At 42.4% G+C, this 24,344-nt stretch overlaps 1 protein-coding gene across 1 annotated transcript in view; it reads left to right on the top strand.

Moving 5' to 3' along the window:
• cacna1ha (calcium channel, voltage-dependent, T type, alpha 1H subunit a) overlaps positions 1-24,344 on the top strand; it is a 252,931-nt gene that overhangs the window by 176,285 nt on the left and 52,302 nt on the right. Inside the window, 3 exon segments of the mRNA XM_080206889.1 lie at positions 1,085-1,236; positions 2,900-3,009; positions 14,992-15,125. Coding sequence (XP_080063015.1) covers positions 1,085-1,236; positions 2,900-3,009; positions 14,992-15,125 — 396 coding nt within the window.

Here is a 24,344-nt window from a genome sequence, read left to right as displayed (position 1 = left end):
GGTAAATAATAAGTTACTAATAGCTTACATTTATATACCTTTAACGCAAGGCAAGTACCAATTTGCTTCACGGTTGGGCATAAAAAGCCAGGAAGGAGAATGTTCCTTCCACGTACGTTATTTGGGTTTCCCAAAACAAATAAATACCCGCCTGCTATTATGTAATTGACTTCCGTCCTCCCCTGTACTCCCACTGTGACTTCCCCTATAAAATCTTTCCTAATCTAGCTCTGTGCAGTGCATCGTTGCATGGCAAATTATATGACTTGCAAGGCAAGCATGTAACAACTGCATGATATATTTCTCACATCAAATTAGACCCACTTCATGAATGAGATCCACTCATGTAATTGTTGGTCCGGCTTTAATGCATTTTAAGATATTTACCTTAACATTTTGCTTCATAGCAGAGCACTGTGACAGTTATTAGTATGATCCAAGATTCTCTTGCTACATAAATGTTAGCATTAAGAACAATTAATTACTGTCTAATTTACTATTTTAATTATTACATCATTTAGGAAACGTCTTTAACAGAAAGCCCACAACATTGCATGTTTGAATTTTTATCATTTCCATTGCTTTTTTTAAAAGTTAATCCTCTAGTTGTATATCTTGCACTTAGACGTTGCTGTATGGCTGTAAGAATTGCTAGACCAGCTGTGCTCCTTTGCATGTAACCTCAAAGCTATTCCACTGGTGGTTTAGATAAACGGAATTGATGTGACATTGGCCTCTTTGTTTTATTCTCACACCTTCTGGCCCATGCCCCCCTCCAGGTTTCACACTGTTAATCTGGACAGGTCATCTGGGAGTTAATTGTGGGATTCCTATGACACAATGAAAAAGTGCAGCGTATGTCTACACCACCACCAATGATAACCCATACTTTAGCTCAGATCCTGTAAACCATAAGAACCACGTTAGTTGGTATTGACTCATGCCAGGATTAGCTAAGAAGTTAAGTGATTTTAGCATATTTAATATGTGAATGTAACAAAAAAAGTGAACTTTGTTGTCTATTATTTTCCCTCTGAAAGTCCAATGTGATCAAGTTTCTGTTCTTCACTCTTGTCTCCATCAGAAGCTCAACGCAGACCTTATTATGCTGATTACTCCCCTGCTCGACTTCACATCCATAAATTGTGTACCAACCACTACCTGGATCTATTTATCACATTCATTATTGGTATAAATGTTATCACCATGTCCATGGAACACTACCACCAACCAACTGTAAGTGTGTGCAAAAAGTAGGTGTATAACCTTGATATAATTTGAAGTGCTTTAGATGGCACATAAACTGTGAATTAAAACTTCAGAGTTTGTTAATAATTGTAACAAAATAATTTGGTAACACCACAAAGCACTTCCATTTACTAGCTTTTAAAATGCGCAGTTTAAAACAATTGTCTTCTTTTTGAACTTTACTCAAATCAAAGTTAGGAAATATTTGCACAAGTTCATTGAAGGTTTACATTTTAAGGATGTATTGCCAAAGCCAAGTATACACAGGCCACAAACAGCACAGTTGGAGCAGGGACCCTACCATTGGGTGGAGAATGAGCTTCTGCTGTTTTGCTCCATTAATATGCTGCTCCTTCATTCTCAGAAAAGCAGCTGCATTCTTCCACTGTAACATTTTTGATTTACCAACACATGGGGTTAAAGTTTCCTCAAAGACTGATTTGCAGGCCAGAACAGGAAAAAGATTAGAAAATCTGCAACATGATCCTGCCTCTGAGCAATCTTGCCCATCAGTATCAGGTAGATGCTGTTGGGATCTTCATGATGCCTTAGGACAGAGGAGGCTGAGAGGTGATAAGATGCCAAGACAGAGTAGACAGGAAAGACCTGTTTTCCCCAGCAAAGAGGTCAGTTGCCAGGGGCACATGTTTAAGGTGATTGAAAGAAGGTTAGATGGGTCATGAGGAAAAACCTCTTCAATCTGAGGGTGGTGGATGTCTGGAATTTGCTACCTGGTTTGTTGCTGGAGGCAGAAACCCTCAACTCATTTTAATGGTTACCTAGATCTGCACCTGAGATATGGTAATCTGCAAGTCTACGAACCAGGTGCTAGAAGGTAGGATTAGGAGGGTGCCAAGTTTTTTAAGTTTCTCTATTTTGGCCGGTGCAGACACAATAGACTGATTGGCCTCTTTCCATAACTTTCTTATGGCTCTCACTCTAAGGTCAAAGCCTGGCCATTGCCATCTTTAAATGTGCCTGTAGAGCCTTGGGTGCCAGGGGGCTCCATCTGTAGCTGCAGGAGAGGTCCTTTACTGGACAAGGAAAGAACCTTCTTAGTTGGCCACTTATAAGAAGATCATGACCAGCATCCCACCACAGCTACTTCATTCTTTGTAGTTCCAGATATCTTGGCAAAATCCAGTCCGTCATGACCTGTGGAACTGGATTGAGACTGTTCACATTCACTTCAAATCAAAGACTTTGGGGAGGAATTTACAGCTTCGCTCAGGCGAGATTGTAAAATCCCACCTGAGGCCAACGGACATTTCCATTCTGGGAATCTCCCCTGCCCCAATTCCTGGACAGGTGACGGGTATGTTTTCGACCAGATAATATCTTCTATCCATCAGGCAGTGCTAGATTTGAATTTACATTGTGCGGAATAAATCATTGTTGCCACAATCAAATACAACCTCAGCTCATAAATAAAGTGGCTGTTGTGTTCCACTGCAATATATTTTTATTTCCATTCTTGCAAAGAACATGTCTATGTATTTGAGACTGGTGAATCACCGTCACTTGTGGGACACGTTCAATAGCTGGCAGTGTTTATTCTTCATCAATTAAAGTTAAGAATATATCATTATTCATTCAACAGTAATCTGATTTGAGTATTCTAATAATGTGTTTCCTTCTTTGCTCTTCCCAGTCACTTGAAGAAGCTCTGAAGTATTGTAACTATGTGTTTACCATCGTCTTTGTTTTTGAATCTATTCTTAAACTCATCGCATTTGGTTTCCGGAGATTCTTTAAAGACAGGTAACACATTTTTTCTTAACCTCCCCGATGATAAATTATAGAAATGGCAGCAAAAAGAGAGCCTATTCAGCTCATCATCCTTGTACTGCCGCTTTCTCGTTTTTCTCCTACTTTCCCCATTTGCTTGTTTTCCAACTACATAAATTCCTTTTAAATTATTTTACATAAGCCACGATCTTTCCAGCTCACTGCACTAGTCAAACCAGGAAGATAGTATGTGAGCTGATCTCGCACCAAAAGCCATCTTATTGACTATGTTTAGATAGCGTGGTAGGCTCTACCCCCAAAAAGGCAAAGCCAATTTAACTATTAATGTCATAATCTTCGCGACATTAATGAGGCCACCACAGCCCTTTCTGAACTCCTAGACATCCTCCCGCACCCCCTTATCAGCAAGACCTCTCACTGATGAAAATCACACATGGCCAGATATGATGGTCACACCACGCAGATTGGAGGCCATTGAAATCCCTAGGTGGTTAGGGGCAGGGCTGGGCAGTGCCAGCTTAGCAGTGCCTATCGGACACCCTGGCACTGTCCACTGGGCACCGTAACTGTGCCAGAGGCAGTGCCAAGGGGAGGGGGCCTGAGTGGGGTGTGGGATTATGATGGCGTGGCAGGAACCAATGGGGGGACCTCAATGGGGAGAGCTCCGCCATGTGGAGGAGAGCAAGGGGGTTGATCAGCAACTGGGGGTGTACATGGGGGTGATCGGCAATGGTGGGGATGGCTTGGGAGGGGCTTGTGATTCGGGACTTATCGGGAGGGTCCTGATGCTGGCAACCAATGATGCCATGGGTGGGTTACACTGGCACCGATGATGTTGGGGGGCAAGGGGGCTGGTAATCTTTGTTGGTGGGGGTGGGGGGGTGTCAGGCGTTCTGTCAGTGCACTGGGAGATGGGGGCACCTGCGCATCATCACCCTGAACAGTCTGCGGCATATCAATGTATAGGATGTTTCGCAGAAGCAAATGCTAAGCAAAGTTAGGAAGGAATAGAGGGAAAGGTTTTCAAAAGAAATCTATAGTAACAGTAAGTAATTTCACAAGTATGTAAAAAGCACACAGTTAAAAATGAGAGGAGGAGAGAATTATCAATTAGTAGAAATAAGGAAAGATAATAAGACCACAGGACTGGAAATTGGCACCCAAAGTCAATGCACCTTTTGCTGGTCTGTCAACTTTTCCATCTTGTCATTGACAGTTCCCGCTGTGGGCTGGCAGAACCAGAAAAGTTGCAGTATTTTGATCCAGCCTTTCCTAAAGAAGTGGAGAGGAGCTGAATCCTAAAATAGCTGAGAGTAAGGCAAACAATCTTCTGATGGACTAAAGAAAAAATGTCAATGAGTTACTTAAGCTAAAGGAAGAAATCACACTAGGTCCGAAAGGACAAAACCTGGGATCATGAAGGAAGAAATTGCAAAGATGGTAGAACTGTATTTTAATGTGGTCAAACGGGTTGATTGTCAACTTTCGAATATGCGTATGGCTGGCAGTAAAAATGGGAGAGCTTCCATGGTCAGTCAAAACCTGCAGAAGACAACAACAAACCACGGCAGTGTAAGATTTTGGGTCTGAGAGTCACAGATACCTAAGATAGGCAGTCGAGTATTTGTAAGTAATTTTAAGATAGTTTGTTGAGTTTAAGAAGTGCCGGTTTAGGTGTAATGCATTAACCAAGTAGATGTGAAAAGTGTAAGTGAACAGCTCATGACAGTTGAGAGTGATTCACTGATCCCTTTGGATGAACAAACAGTTGGTACACAAAGTGTTGCTCTCGGTGGCTTGTGATTGTTAGCATTCGGCTATCTAACCGAAGTGATAGGGCACTCTTTCCCCCCCATCTTCCTCAGTCTCTTTCCAAGCCCATTTTCCATCTGAAGGCACTATCATGACAAAGATAGCCACCTGATGAGGACTCGTTAATATGCTTCTCGGGGCTAGTAACTTACGTAGTGGCAATCATCTGTTGAAACCCTTATGAATAATGGATACAGGACAGCTACCTATGATGTCAGGGTGATTACCCCACTATCCCCCCCCGCCACCCCACCCAACCACCTATTCATCACCCTGGTTTGGCCAGCAGGCTTCCTGCTATCGGTTCAGGAACATTTGAAATCTAGAGACTTCAATTTAAGGAACCCAATCTTTTGTGATCTTTATCTCTACCTTGTCTTGGTGCCCAACTGCGTAGAACTGTTTATGATTTTTTTGGAGAGTCGGAATAAATGCTATGTTAGCTGGTTTCATAAGAGTTCTAGAAGTTCTAAAGGAACTGTTTCTTAATGGCCTATATTTCTTAAAACATAGAAGCTTGTGGTCGCTAATGTCCTCTTAGGGCATGGTACCAGAGAGAAAGCTTGCTTGAAGGGAAAATAAATAGTTCTTGAGTATTTACATTGCATTGTTGATATGACACTACTGATACACACAGTCCACGCAAATAAGATGAATAAAATATGGTTAGCAGTCAATTTGATGTGTATCAAAAATTGATAATTACCAAAATACTGCTGGCCTGATTCCTGTGGCACCACAGTGACTCAAGCTGTGAGACGGAATTTTACCGGCATGTCTGTCCCCAAATTGGAGAATGAGGCTCGCATAATGGCATTCTCCGTTGGCCTTGGGCAAGATCTTATGAGCCTTGGGCAGGTGAGGTGATAAAATTACAACAGTCATGTCCAAACCTTGCAGTTGGTAGTAGCAGGGTGGTGCCAGAAGAAACATTGTGTATTGATGAATGGTGTGAGTTGTGGTATAGAATTCAAAATTTCCTTTTCAGGAAGTTAAGGATTGTCTATCAGCAAAGAATGAAAAAGGCTGCAAAAGCTTCTGAATGCTGACAAAGTCAAAGTCAGCCTTTTAATTTAGAAGGAAGAGACATTTTTATTATCAACCATAACAAGGACATTGCAATAACATTGTGTGCCATCAGCAAAATATGGAGATTCCTTGATGATATAGTGAGCTCTTCACACTAACAAAACAAAGAATTAATGTGGGGGGGAGGGAGACAGGTGGCAGTGGTAAGACGCAACTCTTTCTGGAAAATTAATAGTACGTTAACAACATGAATAATCCATAAATTGACCAGCATGTTCTGGGGATTAAGCAGCTTCTGGTGGATTAGCAGCATTCTTCAAATGGCTTTGCAAAAACAGTATCATATCCTTAGCCTTCCCGTTATTTCTAAGCACTTGCCAGATTTAATCATTAATTTCCCATTAAATGTGCCACACAAAGTTAAGTCTTGTAATTAAGAGCATAAGCACCTCCAAAAATTGTGAATGCAATGGTGTTCAACCTGACTGGCTCAGAAAGGGAGCAATTTAAATATGAAGTTTAATTCCTTCACCTAGTAAGTTATTTTGAGGTTAAGAAGTTGTACAATTAAATTACATGTTATGACTTTTTTAAATTACTTCCCCTTTTTCCACTTTTCCTCTCAAAATACAATCTTTCATTCTCGCTGTTAATTCCCTTTCTGTACCTGAATTGATTTTAATTCACCCACTTTAATTTACCTTCCCTCTCTATTGTTCTTTGATTTGTTTCTCAATCCTTACATTTCATTGGTTGAGGTGATACATTGTTGATGCCACTGTGTACTAAAATCTCAGTTATTTCACCACTAGTAGCTCAGACTTCCACCAAATTACAGTATAAACATTTTTGAGCTGAAGGAGCAGAAGAATATCCAAGTAGGGCTGTATGCTGCCATATGCTTTTCTTGAGTAAGATTCAACACAACTTGGGGGGGTTTATCAAAGAAAATCGTGCTGAACGAGCAAGAAAACAGAAAAGTTTCAGACTCATTTTTTGGGCGAGTTTATGGCATTCAGTCCAAATATAGAGCCAAGATACGATTCTCACCAGTAGGGGGTGGGTCAGAGCCTAATGTCGCCGGTGAAGCCAGCTGCTGAACTCCAGGGGTGCCATTGTGCAGGTGCTTCAATCTTCCATTGTACTGTGCAGGACTCTCTAATGGCATAGTCATGGTGTCTTAAATATTTAAATTGACTTTGTGCCCTTTCTGAGTGCAAAGCAAATTTTGCAAGCAAAACAGGGCTGGTAAGATCACGAGAGGTGAGATTTTTCTCTTACCGGCTCACCACACTGATCAACCAACAGAACAAATTGGCAAGATCGTACGCAATGGCTTTAATTAAATAACATAGAAAGGAGTGCTAAATATGGCCCCTGTCTATGTGGCGTTCGCACATTCTCCCTGTGTCTGTGTGAGATTCCTCTGGGTACTGTGGTCTCTTCCCACAGTCCAAAGATGTGCAGGTTATGTTGAGTGGCCATGCTAAGTTGTCCTTTAGTATCACTGGGGTAAATACATGAGGGTTACAAGAATATGGCCTGGGTGAGATTGTTGTCGAAGCAGGCTCGATGGGCTGAATGGCCTTTTTCTGCACTGTAGGCATTCTAATATTACTCAGCCTTGTTACATCCCTTCTGATCAGTATCTTAGAAGGGAAACTCTATTTGTGACAGAACAATTAGCTCCAAATAGAGCCCTCGGTTACAGGGGACCTATTAACACAGGCAATTTTAATATCTTGACCCAAAGACACACTGAGCATTAACCCAATGAAATATTTGTAGCGGCTTCTGAAAGCTCAGGAGGAAAGAACTAAGTGAAATGAAAAGGCACCAACACTACAGGTTAAAACAAATAGATGAAATCCATCCAAGTACTTTTGGGAAAAAGATAATTTTAAATTTGTTTCATTTTTCCTTTTATTAACTTCCTGTGCTGTACAGAATACATTTAGTAAGAGTGTGCATAACTGGAACCATTTGCTTTGTCTTAAACTCAAGCATTTAATAGAACATATACATATTAATCAATGCATTGTTGACCCTGAATTTATGAAATTATATCATGTTTGTTGTAATTTATTAGAAAATGAATTTGGTGCTTAATGTTGCATTGTATATCAAATATACATTATGTATTGGCAAGGTATACATTATGTATTCCAAGGTAATTTAGCCAACAATTTATTGTTCCTTTATTCCATCACTATGGACCAATCCCTGTATGTCCCTTTATGTTATAAGTTTAAGTTTATTAGTGTCACAACTAGGCTTACCTTAGCACGGCAAGTAACTAACACAATAACCCAGGATAACATTGCACAAGTCCTTGCAGATCTCTCTTGTTTCTGGTTTAATTCTGTGTAGTTAGTTCATTTATTTATTAGTCACAAATAGGTTTACATTAACACTGTAATAAAGTTACTGTGAAAATCCCCTAGTTGCCACACTGCGGCACCTGTTCAGGTACACTGAGGGAGAATTTAACATGGCCAGTGCCCTAAACAACACGTCATTCGGACTGTGGGACAAAACTGGAGCACCCACCCAGATGAAACCCACGCAGACACGGGAGAATGTGATAAAAATACATTAGAAGTACATTCTACAGCGCCTAGGTAATCATCATCTGAAGAGAAAATTCACGTGATGCTTTCTTCCTTGTTGTACACTATTGATTAGGACCAAACAAGAATTGATCTTAAAATGGTTATATAGCACAAATCAAGTTCTTAAATGTCGAAGTTCTGAAATATCGCTTAAATAGTGTGAGAATATTTTTTAATGAAGTGTTCTACACAATGTGACTGTGACCTAGGATTGATTGAAAATACAACTAGAAAACTGAACAAGTTTCAAGTGGTGTTTTCCGAGAATTGATGCTTTCAGAAGGCTGCTTTGAGTAGTTTTCTTCCCTTTGTCAACATTGTATTTGAAATGAGTTTCCTTCCAGCAATGCATAATAGTTCCACAGAACTTTCTGTCCTTTTTATTTTAAAGTTTCCTTTGGAGAAAATGAGTATCAGACCATTGTTTGTTGCTATTGGAATTCTATGAGGATGTGACTAGTGCGGTAGACAGAGGGGAACCGGTGGGTGTAGTGTTTCTCGATTTTCAAAAGGCGTTTGATAAGGTCCCACACAAAAGGTTGCTTCAGAAGGTTAGGGGGCATGGAGTTGGGGGTAAGGTGTTAGCGAGGATAGAGGATTGGTTGTCTAATAGGAGGCAGAGAGTTGGTATTAATGGGTGCTATTCTGATTGGCAGTTGGTAACTAGTGGAGCGCCGCAGGGATCGGTGCTGGGGCCTCAGCTATTTACCATTTATATAGATGATCTGGAAGAGGGGGCTGAGTGTAGGGTGATGAAATTTGCTGATGACACAAAGATGAGTGGTAAAGCAAATTGTGCAGAGGGTGTGGGAAGTCTGCAGAGGGATCTAGATAGGCTGAGCGAGTGGGTGAGGACCTGGCAGATGGAGTACAATGTTAGCAAGTGTGAGGTTATCCACTTTGGCAGGAATAATAGTAGAAGGGATTAATATTTAAAGGGCGAAAAGCTGCAGCATGCTACAGTGCAGAGGGACCTGGGGGTCCTTGTGCATGAGTCGCAAAAACCCAGTCTGCAGGTGCAGCAGGTGATCAAGAAGGCGAATGGGATGCTGGCCTTTATAGCGAGGGGGATAGAATATAAAAGCAGGGAGGTCTTGCTGCAACTGTAGAGGGCATTGGTGAGGCCGCAGCTGGAGTACTGTGTGCAGTTTTGGTCGCCGCACTTGCGCAAGGATATTTTGGCCTTGGAGGGAGTGCAGAGGAGGTTCACTAGGCTGATACTGGAGATGAGGGGGTTAGACTATGAAGAGAGACTAAAGACTGGGTGTGTACTCATTGGAGTTTAGAAGGATGAGGGGGGATCTTATAGAGACGTATAAGATAATGAAGGGGATGGATAGGGTAGAGGTAGAGAGATTCTTCCCACTCAGAAAGGACAGCAGGACTAGAGGGCACAGCCTCAAGATAAGGGGGGGGGTGCAGTTTAGAACGGAGTTGAGGAGGAACTTCTTCACTCAAAGGGTGGTGAATCTCTGGAATTCTCTGCCCGTTGAAGTGGTGGAGGCTACCTCGCGAAATATATTTAAGTCACGGGTAGATAGGTTTTTGGTAGACAAGGGAATTAAGGGTTATGGGGAGAAAGCGGGAAAGTGGAACTGAGCCACTTCAGATCAGCCATGATCTTATTGAATGGCGGGGCAGCTCGAAGGGCCAGATGGCCTACTCCTGCTCCTATTTCTTATGTTCTTATGTTCTTATGCTAATATTGAAATAAATTCATATATTGATTTCATATATTCTGTAACCTTGAGTGCAGAATCCATTTCTAACAAGCTACAATGAACATGATCTTAATTCCATAAATTCAGAGTCCACAATATAGTGATCAATATATATGTCCTATTAAACACTGAAGTGTAAAACTAAGCAATGGTTTATTATAATGAACTAATATTTAATATGATAAAATGTGAAGTGACTGAAGGGGCTTACCTTTTCTGTTTTGGAGGAGACTTTAAATTGAGGAAAGGATATCTTCGGGCCACGGTGGCACAGTGGTTAGCAGTGCTGCCTTTCAGCATCAGGGACCTAGGTTCAATTCCAGGCTTGGGTCACTGTCTGTGTGGAGTTGCACATTCTCCCCGTGTCTGCATGGGTTTTCTCTGGACGCTCCAGTTTCCTCCTATAGTCTGAAAGACATGCTGGTTAGGTACATTAGCCATGCTAAATTCTCCCTCAGTTTCCCAAACAGGCGCTGGAGTTTGACGACTAGGGGATTTTCACATTAGCTTCATTGCAGTGTTAATGTAAGCCTACTCATGACATTAATAAATAAATTTAATAAACTTAAAACTTCTTAACCCAGTTATGACCCACTGAAGAAATAATTAAATAGGCTTCATCTTTGCACCTGATTCACAATTGCAACTTTGTTAAAAATCATTTTTTATTTTATCTCATCTCCCAGTTTGAGCATCAATCCCAGGCAAGGATTTGTGTTCCTAATCACTCAGGAAAGACCATTTTTGGAGCGCACTTATCATCCTATTGCTTACATGAAGTCAGGAACTCAGGAAGATGAGCTGCAACTTACTAGTCTTTGACATGAAATGCTATTACACCAACTTAAAGCAACACTAGAATTTATTTGAAAATTATGGCCATTATAATTGTATATAATGCTCACAGTTGGTTAATTCAAAAAGATGTGGAAATGTTAAAGTATTGTCAAGCCTTGGGATTTTCTTATATAACAAAGTAATGCAAGAATTCAGCAGAAAGCTCATAATGGTGTTTATTGATTATAAAATAGTTCTTGAAGTCTTTCACTGAAATGCATGCCTCTGTACAATGGATTAATGCACCAAGCTGTCTAACATATGGAGGATCCCTGCTCTGTAGGGATTCTTTCATTCCATGGTTCATATGTGACTGCTCCCCAGCTCACCTTCAAAATAGTGCCATGGCATCTTTTCCACTCACTGGCAGACAGGGCCTTATGTCTCATCTGAAAGGCTGCACATCTGACACTGCAGCACTCCCTCAATACTGCACTGGCAGGTCTGCCTTGATTTTTCTGCTAAAGTCCTGGAGTTAGACTCGAACCTATAATCTTGTGACACTGGCGAGAATGATACTAATTCAGCAATGGCTAGTACATATATCTCCTAATGACGTCACCCTACTAAAGTCTCTCAGTCTTAAAAATTTCAGTTGTTTCCAAAATCCAACCATTTGAGGGAGTAAGTTCCAGATATACAATGCATTTCTGTGAAGAAATGCCTTCTGAATTCACACTTGAATGGCCTGGCTCTAGTCTTACTATTCTGAATACCCCATCCCTCCACCCCCAGATGAAATAATTAGCTTATTACCTGATAATTTCTGACATCACAACTTTAAACTACCATATGGCTAAATGCTTACTTAGCCTGTTGTACAGTGTACACAATCTTGTGTGATGCCCAAATATACAAGAATGCAAGTAATGAAAATTTTGGGAGAATGAGTAGCAAAAGCAAAGTTTAAGAGCACCATTATAACCCAGAATGAATTGGTTTAATATCGGATAGGTACACAACTTAGCTGTGAGAGTCAGTGTAGTGCCTTTGATTAAAGGATACATATGCTGTAAATTGGATACTTTCATCATCTAGAGAAGAATTTCAGGATCCGAAAATATCGTGTTTTCAACTGCTAAGTGCTATTACAAAATCTACTACAGTGCTATTACAGTTGTCTGATCTCTAGAATCTGTATTCAAAAGAAATATGTTTTTATTACGTTATCCCTGTTAGTGTCAGAACCACAGTTCCTGAATCGGATCTTCAAATGTATCATAACAAGCATTTAGTGTAGAGATATGACAATTGATGTTACCTTCAAAATAAGCATTTCTGTTCAAATGGATTTTATATTGGAACATAAAAATTAGGAGCTGGAGTAGGCTACATGTTTTCCCCAAGCCGGCTTCACCGTTCAATAATATCATGACTGGTCCTTAACTTCAACATGACGTTGCCCACATGATCCATCTATCCCTTGATTCCCTGAGAATCCAAAATCTATCAATTTCAGCCTAGTAAATACGAAAACAATTGAGCATCCACAGCCTTCTGGGACTAAGAATTCCAAACATTCACAACCTTCTTGCACATCCTTGCGAAAGGATATATTAACCTTGGAGGGAGTACGGAGAAGGTTCACCAGGCTGATACTGGAGATGAGGGGGTTAGCTTATGAAGAGAGATTGAATAGACTGGGTCTGTACTCATTAGAGTTTAGAAGGTTGAGGGGGGATCTTATAGAGAGTTACAAGATAATGAAGGGGCTAGATAGGGTAGAGGTAGAGAGATTCTTCCCTCTTAGAAAGGATAGCAGAACTAGAGGGCACAGCCTCAAAATAAGAGGGGGGGGTGCAGTTTAGAACAGAGTTCAGGAGGAACTTCTTCACTCAAACGGTGGTGAATCTCTGGAATTCTTTGCCCATTGAAGTGGTGGAGGCTACCTCATTGAATATACCTAAGTCACGGGTGGATAGATTTCTGATAGACAAGGGAATTAAGGGTTATGGGGAGAAAGCGGGAAAGTGGAACTGATTCACTTCAGATCAGCCATGATCTTATTGAATGGTGGGGCAGGCTCGAAGGACTAGATGGCCTACTCCTGCTCTTATTTCTTCTGAATGAAGAAATTTCTCCTCATCTCTGTCCTAAATGGCAATCCCTTACCCTGAGACTGTGTTCCCTTGTTTCAGCCAGGAGACAGTATCTCTCAACATCTACCATGGCCAACCCTTCTCAGAGTCTTATGTATTTCAATGAGATCACTACTGGTTCTTCTAAATCCCAGAGACCCATTCTACTGAATTGTTCCTCATAAAGCAACCTTATCATTTTGTGAGTCAATCTGTGATGTGGAGATGCCAGTATTGACGGGGGTGGGCACAGTAAGAAGCCTCAAAACACCAAGTTAAAGTCCAACAGGTTCATTTGGTAGCATGAGCTTTTGGAGCACTGCTCCTTCATCTCTTCTGAAAGTTTGTGCTATTAAGTGAACTTGTTGGACTTTAACCTGGTGTTGTGGGACTTATTGAGTCAATCTAGTGAGCTGTTATTGCACTCCCTCAAGGCAAGTATATCCATTTTTTGTTACAGAGACCAGTACACAGTATTTCTGGTGTGATCTCATTAAAACTCTACCGTTGCAATTTTCTGGCAAAATATGTCAAAAGTGAAGATTGCAATTGCACCTTTGGTTTAAAAATGCAATATATTGTTGATACTTACCTGCCCTCTGAAATGGCCTAGCAAGCCGCTGAGTTGTTGGTCGTTCACCACCACCTACTTGCTGAAGGGTAAATGGGGATGGATGATAAATGCTGGTGGTGCCAGTGATGTTCACATTCCAAAACCAAATTTTAACAAATTAGAATTGATCATAATTCAAATACACAATTTCCTTCAATTTGGTTTAATAAATGGTAGTGTAGTATTTAATATTGTGCTCTTGAAATATTCAGGAGTGTAAACCCCACGTGTTGTTGAACAGTTTTATTTTTGCTTCATTATATTTGGTAAGTTTGCTCTACTAACTTTGATTTCATATGAAACAGGCAAGTCAGTCGCCATTGATGGATATTGTGTGTGGATTTTCCAGTGTTGCTTACGGACATACAAAAAAGAGTGGTACTGCTTTGTAGCCCAGCATGTGTCTATTTTAATGTGTCAATTTGTCACAAAAGCTGCTTCCGTATTTACACTGTCAGCAAGCATTTAGCCTCTAAAGACTTCCTTGTGAATTATCACCCATGGTTGTTATAGTTGTTAGAATCAAATATTCACATCCAGTTCTTCAGTCTGTCCAAAACATAGAATGTATGAATATTTCAACGTACTGATTGTTCAGGTTAGCTCTCTGAGAATCCCTTTAAATTTTACAAAGCAATTTCTCAATGCTTGCAACAATGCAAAGCTCGCAACATGAAACAAAATTGCAAAGAGGAGTCCTTTTTTTTGAAGGAAAAAAATGCCCTGGTGAGTTATGCCTGGTTGATGTCATTTACTGAGTGTCGAACAGACAGGATGTTGGCTGGAATTCTCTGGCTGTGCACGCTGGTGGGATTCTCCAGCCCCACTGGCAGTACACCCCCACCCGTGGGTTTCCCACCGATGTGGGGTGATGTCAGTGGGAATTCCCATTGAAAGCGGCAGGAACGGAGAATCCCGCCACTAGCAAACATCACGCCATTTCCCACCAGTGGGAAACATGTGTTTGGGAGGCCTGAGAATCTCGCCCATTATTTCTCAATTTAAAAAATACAATTCCCAAACTGATACCATCTGGCAAGCGTTTACTTGAAACTTGAATATATTTCTGGTTGGTAAATGGCTTAAAAGAGGTACTGTATTCACAGAATAACTTGCAACATGACATTTCTCTTTGTTTCAAAGTTTGTGGCATAAGTTAAATTGTAAACATTATTGGATTGTGTGATGTCTCCCATGATATTGCCCATATTCTTGTGACTTATTTTGAATATTGCTGTCACTAATTACGGGTTTCGGAATATACAAATGCAAATATAATTACTTCTTTTCAGGTGGAACCAATTGGATCTGGCTATTGTGCTTCTCTCAATAATGGGAATAACATTGGAAGAAATTGAAATTAATGCTTCACTCCCGATTAACCCGACTATCATTCGCATCATGAGAGTGTTACGAATTGCAAGAGGTAATAGTATCCCTTATTAACGTCAATTTAAAACTCTCTTGATTATGCTAGAACTATGTTAGAAGCAATAGAAAAGTTAAAGTACTTTGGTAATTAAATGTATTTATGTATCTCTTTTCTATTTGTACTTTAATGATCACCCATTGTATCAGCAATGGTGCATTGCATAAGGAATAATATGGCAGTTTCTGCATTACTTTCTGATTTGCCATAAATCATTTGGTTTCAATTGCCCATAGTTTCCACCAGGTTTTGGCTCCAAATTGTGTTGGCAGTAGCTCTCCTGCTGGTGCCAGTTGGCAGTGAACTTCTTTGGCTCAACTCACTTTAAGTGACAAATCAAGGGGGGGAGAGTGTGAATGTTGGTTGTCAGTATGGGGAGTTTGTTCGGGGCAGCACGGTGGCGCAGTGGTTAGCATGGCTGCCTCACAGCACCAGGGACACGGTTTCAATTTCTAGCCTGGGTCACTGTCTGTGCGGAGTCTGCATGTTCTCCCCGTGTCTGCATGTGTTTCCTCCAGGTGCTCCCACAGTCCAAAAGATATGCTGGTTAGGTGCATTTGCCATGCTAAATTCTCTCTCAGTGAACCAAACAAGTGACTAGCGGATTTTCACCGTAAATTCATTGCAGTGTTAATGTGACACTAATAAATAAACTTTAGTTTTCACAGATGAAAATCTAGAATTACAATGAAACCAACATCCAATAACATTTTAAAAACCTTATGTATGACACACACATTATTTTTATTTTCTGTCTCGTGCCTTTTGAGTCATGCTTTGTCCAACATTTGTAAAGGGAAACTTATGTCAGCATTTACTTGTCAAAAGCTGGAAAATCTCAGCACATCTGACAGCATCATTGAAGAGAGAGAGAACTGGGATAATGTTTCAAATCTAGATGACTCTTCTTCAAGAGCCCTGATTTTCCAGCATCTTCTGTTTCTGTTTCAAATTCCAGCATCCACCGTAATTTTCTTTTATCTTGATGTTCTTGTACCTCTGTCAACCAAGTACACCAGGGTACCAAAATAAATCAAATATCTCCTTGCCTGTTCTGTTTTGCACCCCACTCCCTCTAGTACAAAACTTGAAATACCCCAGCTATTTAAATCCATTTGTACCTCTCCTTGACACTTAGGTCCCAATCCATTTTACTATAGAATTCCTACAGCGCAGAAGGATGCTATTCATCTCATTGGATCTGTATCAACTGTTTGACAGAGCATCTTACCCAAGCCCACCCTGCACCCATTTACCCTGGTTAATCCATGTAACTAAGGAGCAAATTAGCATGTCCAATCCACCTAACCTGCACATCTTGGGACTGTGGAAGAAAACAGGAGCACCCAGAAGTCTATATGGTGTAAGTACAACAACAGTCTTGCTAGGGAGGGGGTTCCAGACGGTGAAGGAATGGTGATGTAGTTCCAAGTCAGGATGGTATGTGGCATGGAGAAGAACTTGCAGGTTGTGGAGTTCCTATAGATCTGCAGCCCTTGTCCTTCTAGGTGGCAGAGATCGTGGGCTTGGAAGGTAGGAGCTTTGGTGAGTTCCTGTAGGTGATAGACACTGCTGCTAGTATGTGTCAGTGATGGAGAGAGTGGATGAGATGCCATTTCAGGGACCAATCTAGTGAACCTTTACTGTACCATCTCCAATGCAAGTATCTCCTTTGTTAAATATGGGGACCAGAACTGCATATAGTATTGCATATGTTTTTTCACCAAAATGCTGTACTATTGCAACAAGACATCTTTATTCTTGTACTCTAATCCCTTGCAATAAAGGCCAACATGCCATTTGCCTTCCTAATTGCTTGCTGCACCTGCACACTAACTTTCTTCATTCTATGTACCTGCACACTCAAGTCTCTTTGAACATCAATATTTACAAGATTCACACCTTTTAAAAAATACTCTGCTTTTCTATTCTTATGATCAATGTGAATAACTTCACAGTTCCCTAGATTATGTTCCATCTGCCATCTTGTTGCCCACTCACTTAACCTGTCAATATCTCTTTGCAGCCTCTCTTTGTCCTCCCCACAGCTAACCTTACCACTTAGCTTGTTATGTCATCAAACTTTGATGCATTACTTTCTGTATCTTCATCCAAGTCAATAATATAGATTGTAATTAGCTGAGGCCCCAGCATTGATCCTTGCGCTTCTTCACTAATTACAGCATGCCAACTTATAAAAAGCACAATCATGTCCATAAAACCATAAGACCATCAGACATAGGAGCAGAATTAGGCCAATCAGCCCATCAAGTCCACTCTGCCATTCAATCATGGCTGATTTTTTTCTCATCCCCATTCTCCTGCCTTTTCCCCATAACCCCGATCCCCTTATTAATCAAGACACCCAATGACCTGACCTCCACAGCCTTCTGCGACAAAGAGTTCCACAGATTCATCACTCTATGGCTGAAGAAATTCCTCCTCATCTCTGTTTTAAAGGATCATCCCTTTAGCCTGAGGTTGTGCCCTCTAGCTTTAGTTTTTTCTACTAGTGGAAATATCCTCTCCATGTCCACTCTATTCAGCCTCGTAGTGTCCTGTAAGTTTCAATAAGATGAGGAGTGATCTTATAGAGGTCTATAAAATAATGAGGGACACAGATCAACTAGATAGTCAATATATTTTCCCAAAAGTAGGGGTGTCTAAAACTAGAGAGCATAGGTTTAAGGTTTTGGTTTCACAAGTATGATCACTGGAATGAAGAACTTCTCGTTTGAGGAACAGTTAAGGACTCAGGGTCTGTACTTGTTGGAGTTTAGAAGGATGAGGGGGGATCTTACTGAAACTTACAGGATACTGCGTGGCCTGGATGAAGCAGACGTGGAGAGGATGTTTCCACTATAGGAAAAACTAGAACCAGTGAGCACTACCTCAGAGTAAAGGGATAATCTTTACAACCGAGATGAGGAGAATTTTCTTCAGTCTGAGAGTGGTGAGTCTCTGGAGCTCTTTGATAGAGAAGGCTGTGCAGGCCAGGTCATTGAGTGTCTTTAAGACAGAGATATATAGGTTCTTGATTAACAAGTGGATCATGGGTTATGGGGAAAAGGCGGGAGAATGGGGATGAGAAAAATATCAGCCATAATTAAATGGCAGAGCAGACTCGATGGGCGGAATGGCCTAATTCTGCTCCTATGTCTTACCATAAGGAATGGAGAATCCTGCTCTCTGTCCCTTCCTGTCCCACTCTGCTTGTCTTTACCCATGTTGCTGAAGCATTCCGGTGCTTCAACATTTCTCTTTGGATTTCTAAATCTCCCTTCACCTGAACACTTCAACCACCCCCAAGGAGTCACCTTGTTCGGAAACTTGATAGTCTACCCAAGGGTGTGAACGACCGGCTTATGACATATCAGCTTCTGCTAAAGAACAGAAGCCAAGCCACCCTGATCAGCGCCTATGCCCCCACAGTGAACAACCCGGACGATACGAAAGACAAGTTCTACGAAGAACTAGGCACCCTACTATCAGCAGTGAGCAGTACCGACAAGCTGGCATTTTCAATGCAAGCGTAGGGTGTGACTCTGCAATCTGGCAGGGAGTCATTGGGAGGCATGGAGTGGGCAAGTGTAACAGTAACGGCCTACTCTTCCTGAAGACCTGTGCAGCACATGACCTCCTCATCACCAACACAATCTTCCATCTGCCTATCTGTAACAAGACCTCCTGGATGCACCCCCGCTCTAAGCATTGGCATCTTATCAACTATGTCATTGTCAGGAGAAAAGACAGGCAGGATGTCAGAGTGACGAAGGCCATGTGTGGTGCTGACTACCGGACAGATCACAGGCTCATTGTCTCCAAAATGAGGCTCCGCATCAGACCCAAGAGGCGACCACAAGGAAGCAAGGTTATGAAAAGAATCAATGCGGCCAAGCTAAAGAACCCCAACATAGCTTCAGCACTGGCTGAAGACTTAGAAAGCAAGCTTGCTGACCTACATCTTGCAGGCAAAGCTGAGGATAATTGGGAACGCTTCAGGGATGCTATCCATACATCTGCGCCGAAGATCCTCGGACCCTCCACCCACAAGCAGCATGATTGGTTCGATGAGAATGATGAGGAGATAAAGGCTCTACTTATTGAAAAGCACTGTCTTCATTGGGCCTGTTAAAACGACCCATCTTCAGCTGCCAAGAAAAATGCTTTTACCAGTACTCGCAGGACAGTCCAGAATAAACTGCGTAAAATGCAGGATACCTGGCTGAGCGCCAAGGCAGATGAAATACAGGTATACGTTGACAGAAATGACTTGAAGCCCTCAACACTCTCTACGTACCTCAATCTTTCGGGTGTACCCCCCTCCTGAGTACAGATGGTACAACTCTCATTACAGAGAAGGCTCAGATCCTGCAGAGATGAGCTGAACACTTTGAAGCTGTCCTCAACCGACCGTCATCTAATAATGATGAGGCAATAGACAGGATTCCACAGGTTGATAACAACAGCGCCATGGATGATCCACCGGTAGTAGCAGAACTCACAAAAGCTATCAGTCAGCTATCCAGTGACAAAGCCCCAGGGGCAGATGCCATACCCACAGAAATCTATAAAGCTGCTGGTCCTGCACTTATCAAGAAGCTCACCGAGTTGTTCCAGTCCTTTTGGAAGCAAGGATCCATTCCTTGGGAACTTAAAGATGCTTGCATTGTACACCTCTAGAAGAGGAAGGGCAATCGGCAAGTATGCGACAATCACCGAGGAATCTCCCTGCTCTCCATCACAGGAAAAATCCTTGCAAGAAACCTGCTAAACCGCCTGGTCACACATCTAGAGCTGGGCCTGCTTCCAGAGTCACAGTGTGGCTTCCACAAAGGTCATAGAACTATGGACATGATTTTTGCTGTGCACCAGCTTCAGGAGAAGTGTCAAGAGCAGAATCGCAAGCTCTACACAACCTTTGTTGATCTCGCAAAAGCCTTCGACACTGTAAGCCGACAAGGCCCGCGGAGGATCATGTCAGAGTTTGGCTGCCCTCCCAAATGCATTCAGATGGTATGCCAGTTTCATGATGGCATGATGGCCAGAGTGCTGGATGGCGGAGAATCCTCTGAGGCATTCCCAGTCACCAATGGCGTAAAACAGGGCTGTGTACTCACACCAACACTGTTCAGCATGATGTTTACTGCCGTGCTGAATGAAGCCTTCCAGGACAGTGTTGCTGGAATCAGCCTCAAGTACAGAGTGGATGGGAAGCTCTTCAACCTGAGGAGACTTCAAGCTATTACCAAACTGAAAGAGACTGTCCTGAAAGATTTCCTCTTCGCCGATGACTGTGCCCTGTACGCTGGCTCAGAGCCAGAGATGCAAGTCAGTATGGACAAATTTTCCACGGCTTGTGACAACTTTGGACTCACCATCAACATTAAAAAGACCAAAGTCATGCACCTGCCTGCTCCTTGTGCACCATACACAGAACCCATAATCACAATCAAAGGGCAGAAACTACAGGCAGGTTCACTTATCTTGGCAGCACCCTCTCCCAAGCAGTGACTATTGATACAGAAGTTAACTGCAAAATAACAAAGGCAAGTTCTGCTTTCGGTAGACTGTGCTCCACTGTATGGGAACGTCGAGGAATCAGCCCAGCAACAAAACTGAAGGTCTACAGTGCCACAGTACTCACTACCCTCCTGTATGCCTGTGAAGCGTGGGCTGTGTATCGAATGCATGCAAGACAACTCAATCATTTCCACATGACTTGTCTTTGCAGAATATTACACATCTGTTGGCAAGACAAAGTACCAGACACTGAAGTTCTCTCTAAAGCAAGTCTACCATCAGTCCACACACTGCTGGTGAGAGCACAGACCCGCTGGGCAAGTCATATCATCTGTATGTCAGGCGAGCGCATACCCAAGCATCTCCTTTTTGGGGAACTCTCTGCTGGAAGACGCTTGCATAGAGGGCAGAAGAAACATTTCAAAGACACTCTCAAGGCCTCCTTGAAGTCGTTTGACATTGACACGACCACCTGAGAAACGCTGGCACAAACCGCCCTACCTGGCGCTGCCTCATCCACAAAGGCTGTCAAGCTCATGAAGCACAACTTAAGCGCGAGCTGTGCAAGTCCAGAGCCACCAGCGCAACAACTACAGTGTCTACACAAGTCTGTCGCATATGTGCCAGGACATTCCATGCCTGAATTGGCCTGATCAGTCATCTTCAGACACACCGCAACCAGCCTCAAAATGACTAATGGTGTTGAGGTTCTCATCGATGACGATGGACAAACAACAACAACTCAACCACCCCCCAATCCCTCCTGTGAACCCATTAAACCTGATCCCTTTAGATACTGCCTCCAGCTCTACCTTAGGTCCCAGTACAATTCTGTTCTGCTCCCAGTATTTAAAATTCAAAAGTGTTTGGGCTTGCCTTCCAACTCCTCTTATCCTTAAACTCCGTGTCATTCCCTCCCAGTCCGATCAGTGGGGAGACAATGATGGTATATGAAAGAATAAAACATACATCGCGACTGTAAATAGCAGTGACAGACAAGCAAATGGAAGATGGCAGTAAAGGCCATGAGAAGTTAGATCAGAGCAATTAAAGGAATATCAGTAAGGGGAGGTCAAACTGAGAGGTTGCACAGGGAGCGGGAAGAGTAGGGAAACAATAAATAGGATGGAAAGGGATTTGTTGGAGATTCCGTACTCTCCCTGGATCCACTACATAGAAAATGCGACCTCCATCCTAGGTACTCCCAGTCCTGCTACACCACCTCTCACCCGATATGAATAAAGGAAAATGTGAAAAACACAGAAGATTACGAAAGTAAATATTAAATGACTAGAAGCCAAAAGAGAAACTACAAAGGGCTGTGAATGTAGCCCAGTCCATCAAGCAAACCAGCCTCCCATCCATTGACTCCATCTACACTTTCCATTCCCTTGGGAAAGGAGTCAGTGTAATCAGAGACCCCACACACCCTGAACGTACTCTGTTCCACTCCCTTCTGTCGGAAAAAAGATAGAAAAGTTTGTGATCACGGACCAACAACTTCTTCCTTGGCCCTGGATCTACTTTACATTAAGTTGATCTTTCTCTGCACCCTAGCTATGACTGTAACACTATATTGTGCAATCTCTCCTTTCCTTCTCCCCTATGTAGTCTATGAACGGTCTGCTTTGTCTGTATAGCATACAAGCAGCAATACTTTTCATTGTATGCCAATACAGTAAGAGATGAGAAAGGGAGCAAAGACAATAGAGGGAGGTGAGAGAAAACCCCATATTTACTGTGAACAATGTCATGTGCTAATCAACCATTAATATTTCATTTATTATGTTTATAAAAGTCACACGAAACTTTCACATTTGGGCCATCTGTTTCTTGACCATGAGGGGTTCCATTTCCCTGTAAAAGTCACAAAATGTTTGAACAATACGTTGTTAATTATCCCCTAATTAAATCAATCTCAAATTGGTGCAGTGAAAGTGTTTCCTTCAACCTGTGAAAGGCCTAATTAAAATGAGTTTGGGCAGTGTCAGCTCAATTTTTATTGGAAACAAAAGATGTTGCATTTAATTTGACACGAGTTGGCACTGAATTGACTGTCCTGCTCAATAAAGCTGCAAGGCTAGGTGACCTTGGCTGGGAATGAAACTGTCATGTTAGTCCAGGAGTGCTGCTGTTCAGGTGGTGAAGCTTTTTTTTTGAACAAGTTAGAAATTTGTCCTGTTTTTGAAACATGTGTGTCTGATAGTGCTTCTAAAAACTCTGGAAGAATTATGTTTACTTTGTACTGAAGCTGAAGCACTGATAACATTTCAAAGAGGTGTCTTGATTCGGGTGGCACAGTGGTTAACACTGCTGCCTCACAGCGCCAGGGCCCCAGGGTTAATTCATGCAGAGTTTGCACATTCTCCCCATGCCTGCTTGAGTTTCCTCTGGGTGCTCCGGTTTCCTCCTACATCCAAAGATGTGCGGGTTAGGTAGATTGGCCAAGCTAAATTGGCCCCTTAGGGGGACTAGGTAAGGTAAATGCATGGTGTTATGGGGATAGGGCCTAATAGGATTGTGGTCGGTGCAGATTCGATGGGCTGAATGGCCTCCTTCTGCACTATAGGGTTTCTATGATTATGATAGTGCTTCTAAGGATTCTAGAAGAATTGTGTTTACTTTGTACTGATAGCCCAGCAACTGATAACATTTCAAAGAGGCAAAAGAGAGCGGGTAGAATTTAGCAGGCCTGGTGGCCGTGGGTGGGAATTCTGGTGTGGCCAGAAAATTTTGCAAGAGAGCCAGAATGGGATTTGTGCCAGCAAGATTTCAAAATGTGTTCCACCTCACTCCCGCACCCCAGAAAGGGGTGTGAACCTGACTTGCTTAATTTAAAATAAATTTTAATATCATTAAATGGGTTTATGCTGTAGCGTCTGGCCCCATTGAATCCTCCCTCTCCCCCAGAGTAGCATGTTATCATGCCAGCATGAACCACTACTGATTTTTGAAAATGAAAGCCAGATCATGATGACCATGCCGAAGGTGCAATGGTGCCTGAAGGTTCTGGAGGTTGAGGGCAAGGCTGGGTGTTGCCTCTTGGCAATGCCCAAGGGGCATGGAGGTGGGCACTATCAGGGTAACCCTCCTCCAGCCTTTTGGCTAAGATCAAGTGTAGTAATGACATGCTGTACTTGGTTGAAGTCATCAGGTTACATTTAAGCTTCATTTGAAGCAATTTTTTAAAGCGGCATTTCAGCCTTTTGGCTGAGATGCAAATGAGATCAAGCCTTGGAGGAGGAGCTATGCCTACTCCAATCAGCTTGGATCATGTAGATCAAGCCCCAGACAGGAGGTGAGAGCCCTGTCTTGTCAGCTTGGTTCGGGAATGTCTCAACTTGTTGAGATTCTGGATTGGATTGAATTGGAATAGAAACCAGGGTAACCTTCCTCCATTTTTGGGGGGCTGGGAGAGTGGTGCACTCCAGTGACAGTGCAGTGAGTGGAGGGGGAGAATGCCCCCCCCCCCCGACCCAATACGTCCGTTGTGGTCAGGAAGATGGGGGGATCCTCCAAGGCTGTGTGGGGAGTGGAAGGGAATTTATTCCTTCCTGTGGAGCCAGCCTTCTGGCTCTTTCAAATACCATCCTGCCAGGTCGATGCCACAAACCCTGCTCATGGAGTTTTCTTTGATGGTGTCAGAAGACCTGATCAGAAAACACGGCTGTGTTTCTAGGGAGGCACACGTCG

This window comes from Carcharhinus amblyrhynchos, chromosome 18, assembly GCF_965287045.1.
Source record: "Carcharhinus amblyrhynchos chromosome 18, sCarAmb.v2.hapA, whole genome shotgun sequence".
Taxonomy (NCBI): Eukaryota; Metazoa; Chordata; class Chondrichthyes; order Carcharhiniformes; family Carcharhinidae; genus Carcharhinus; species Carcharhinus amblyrhynchos.
The sequence above is the reverse complement of the archived record's forward strand: the minus strand, read 5'-3'. Positions and strand labels throughout refer to the sequence as shown.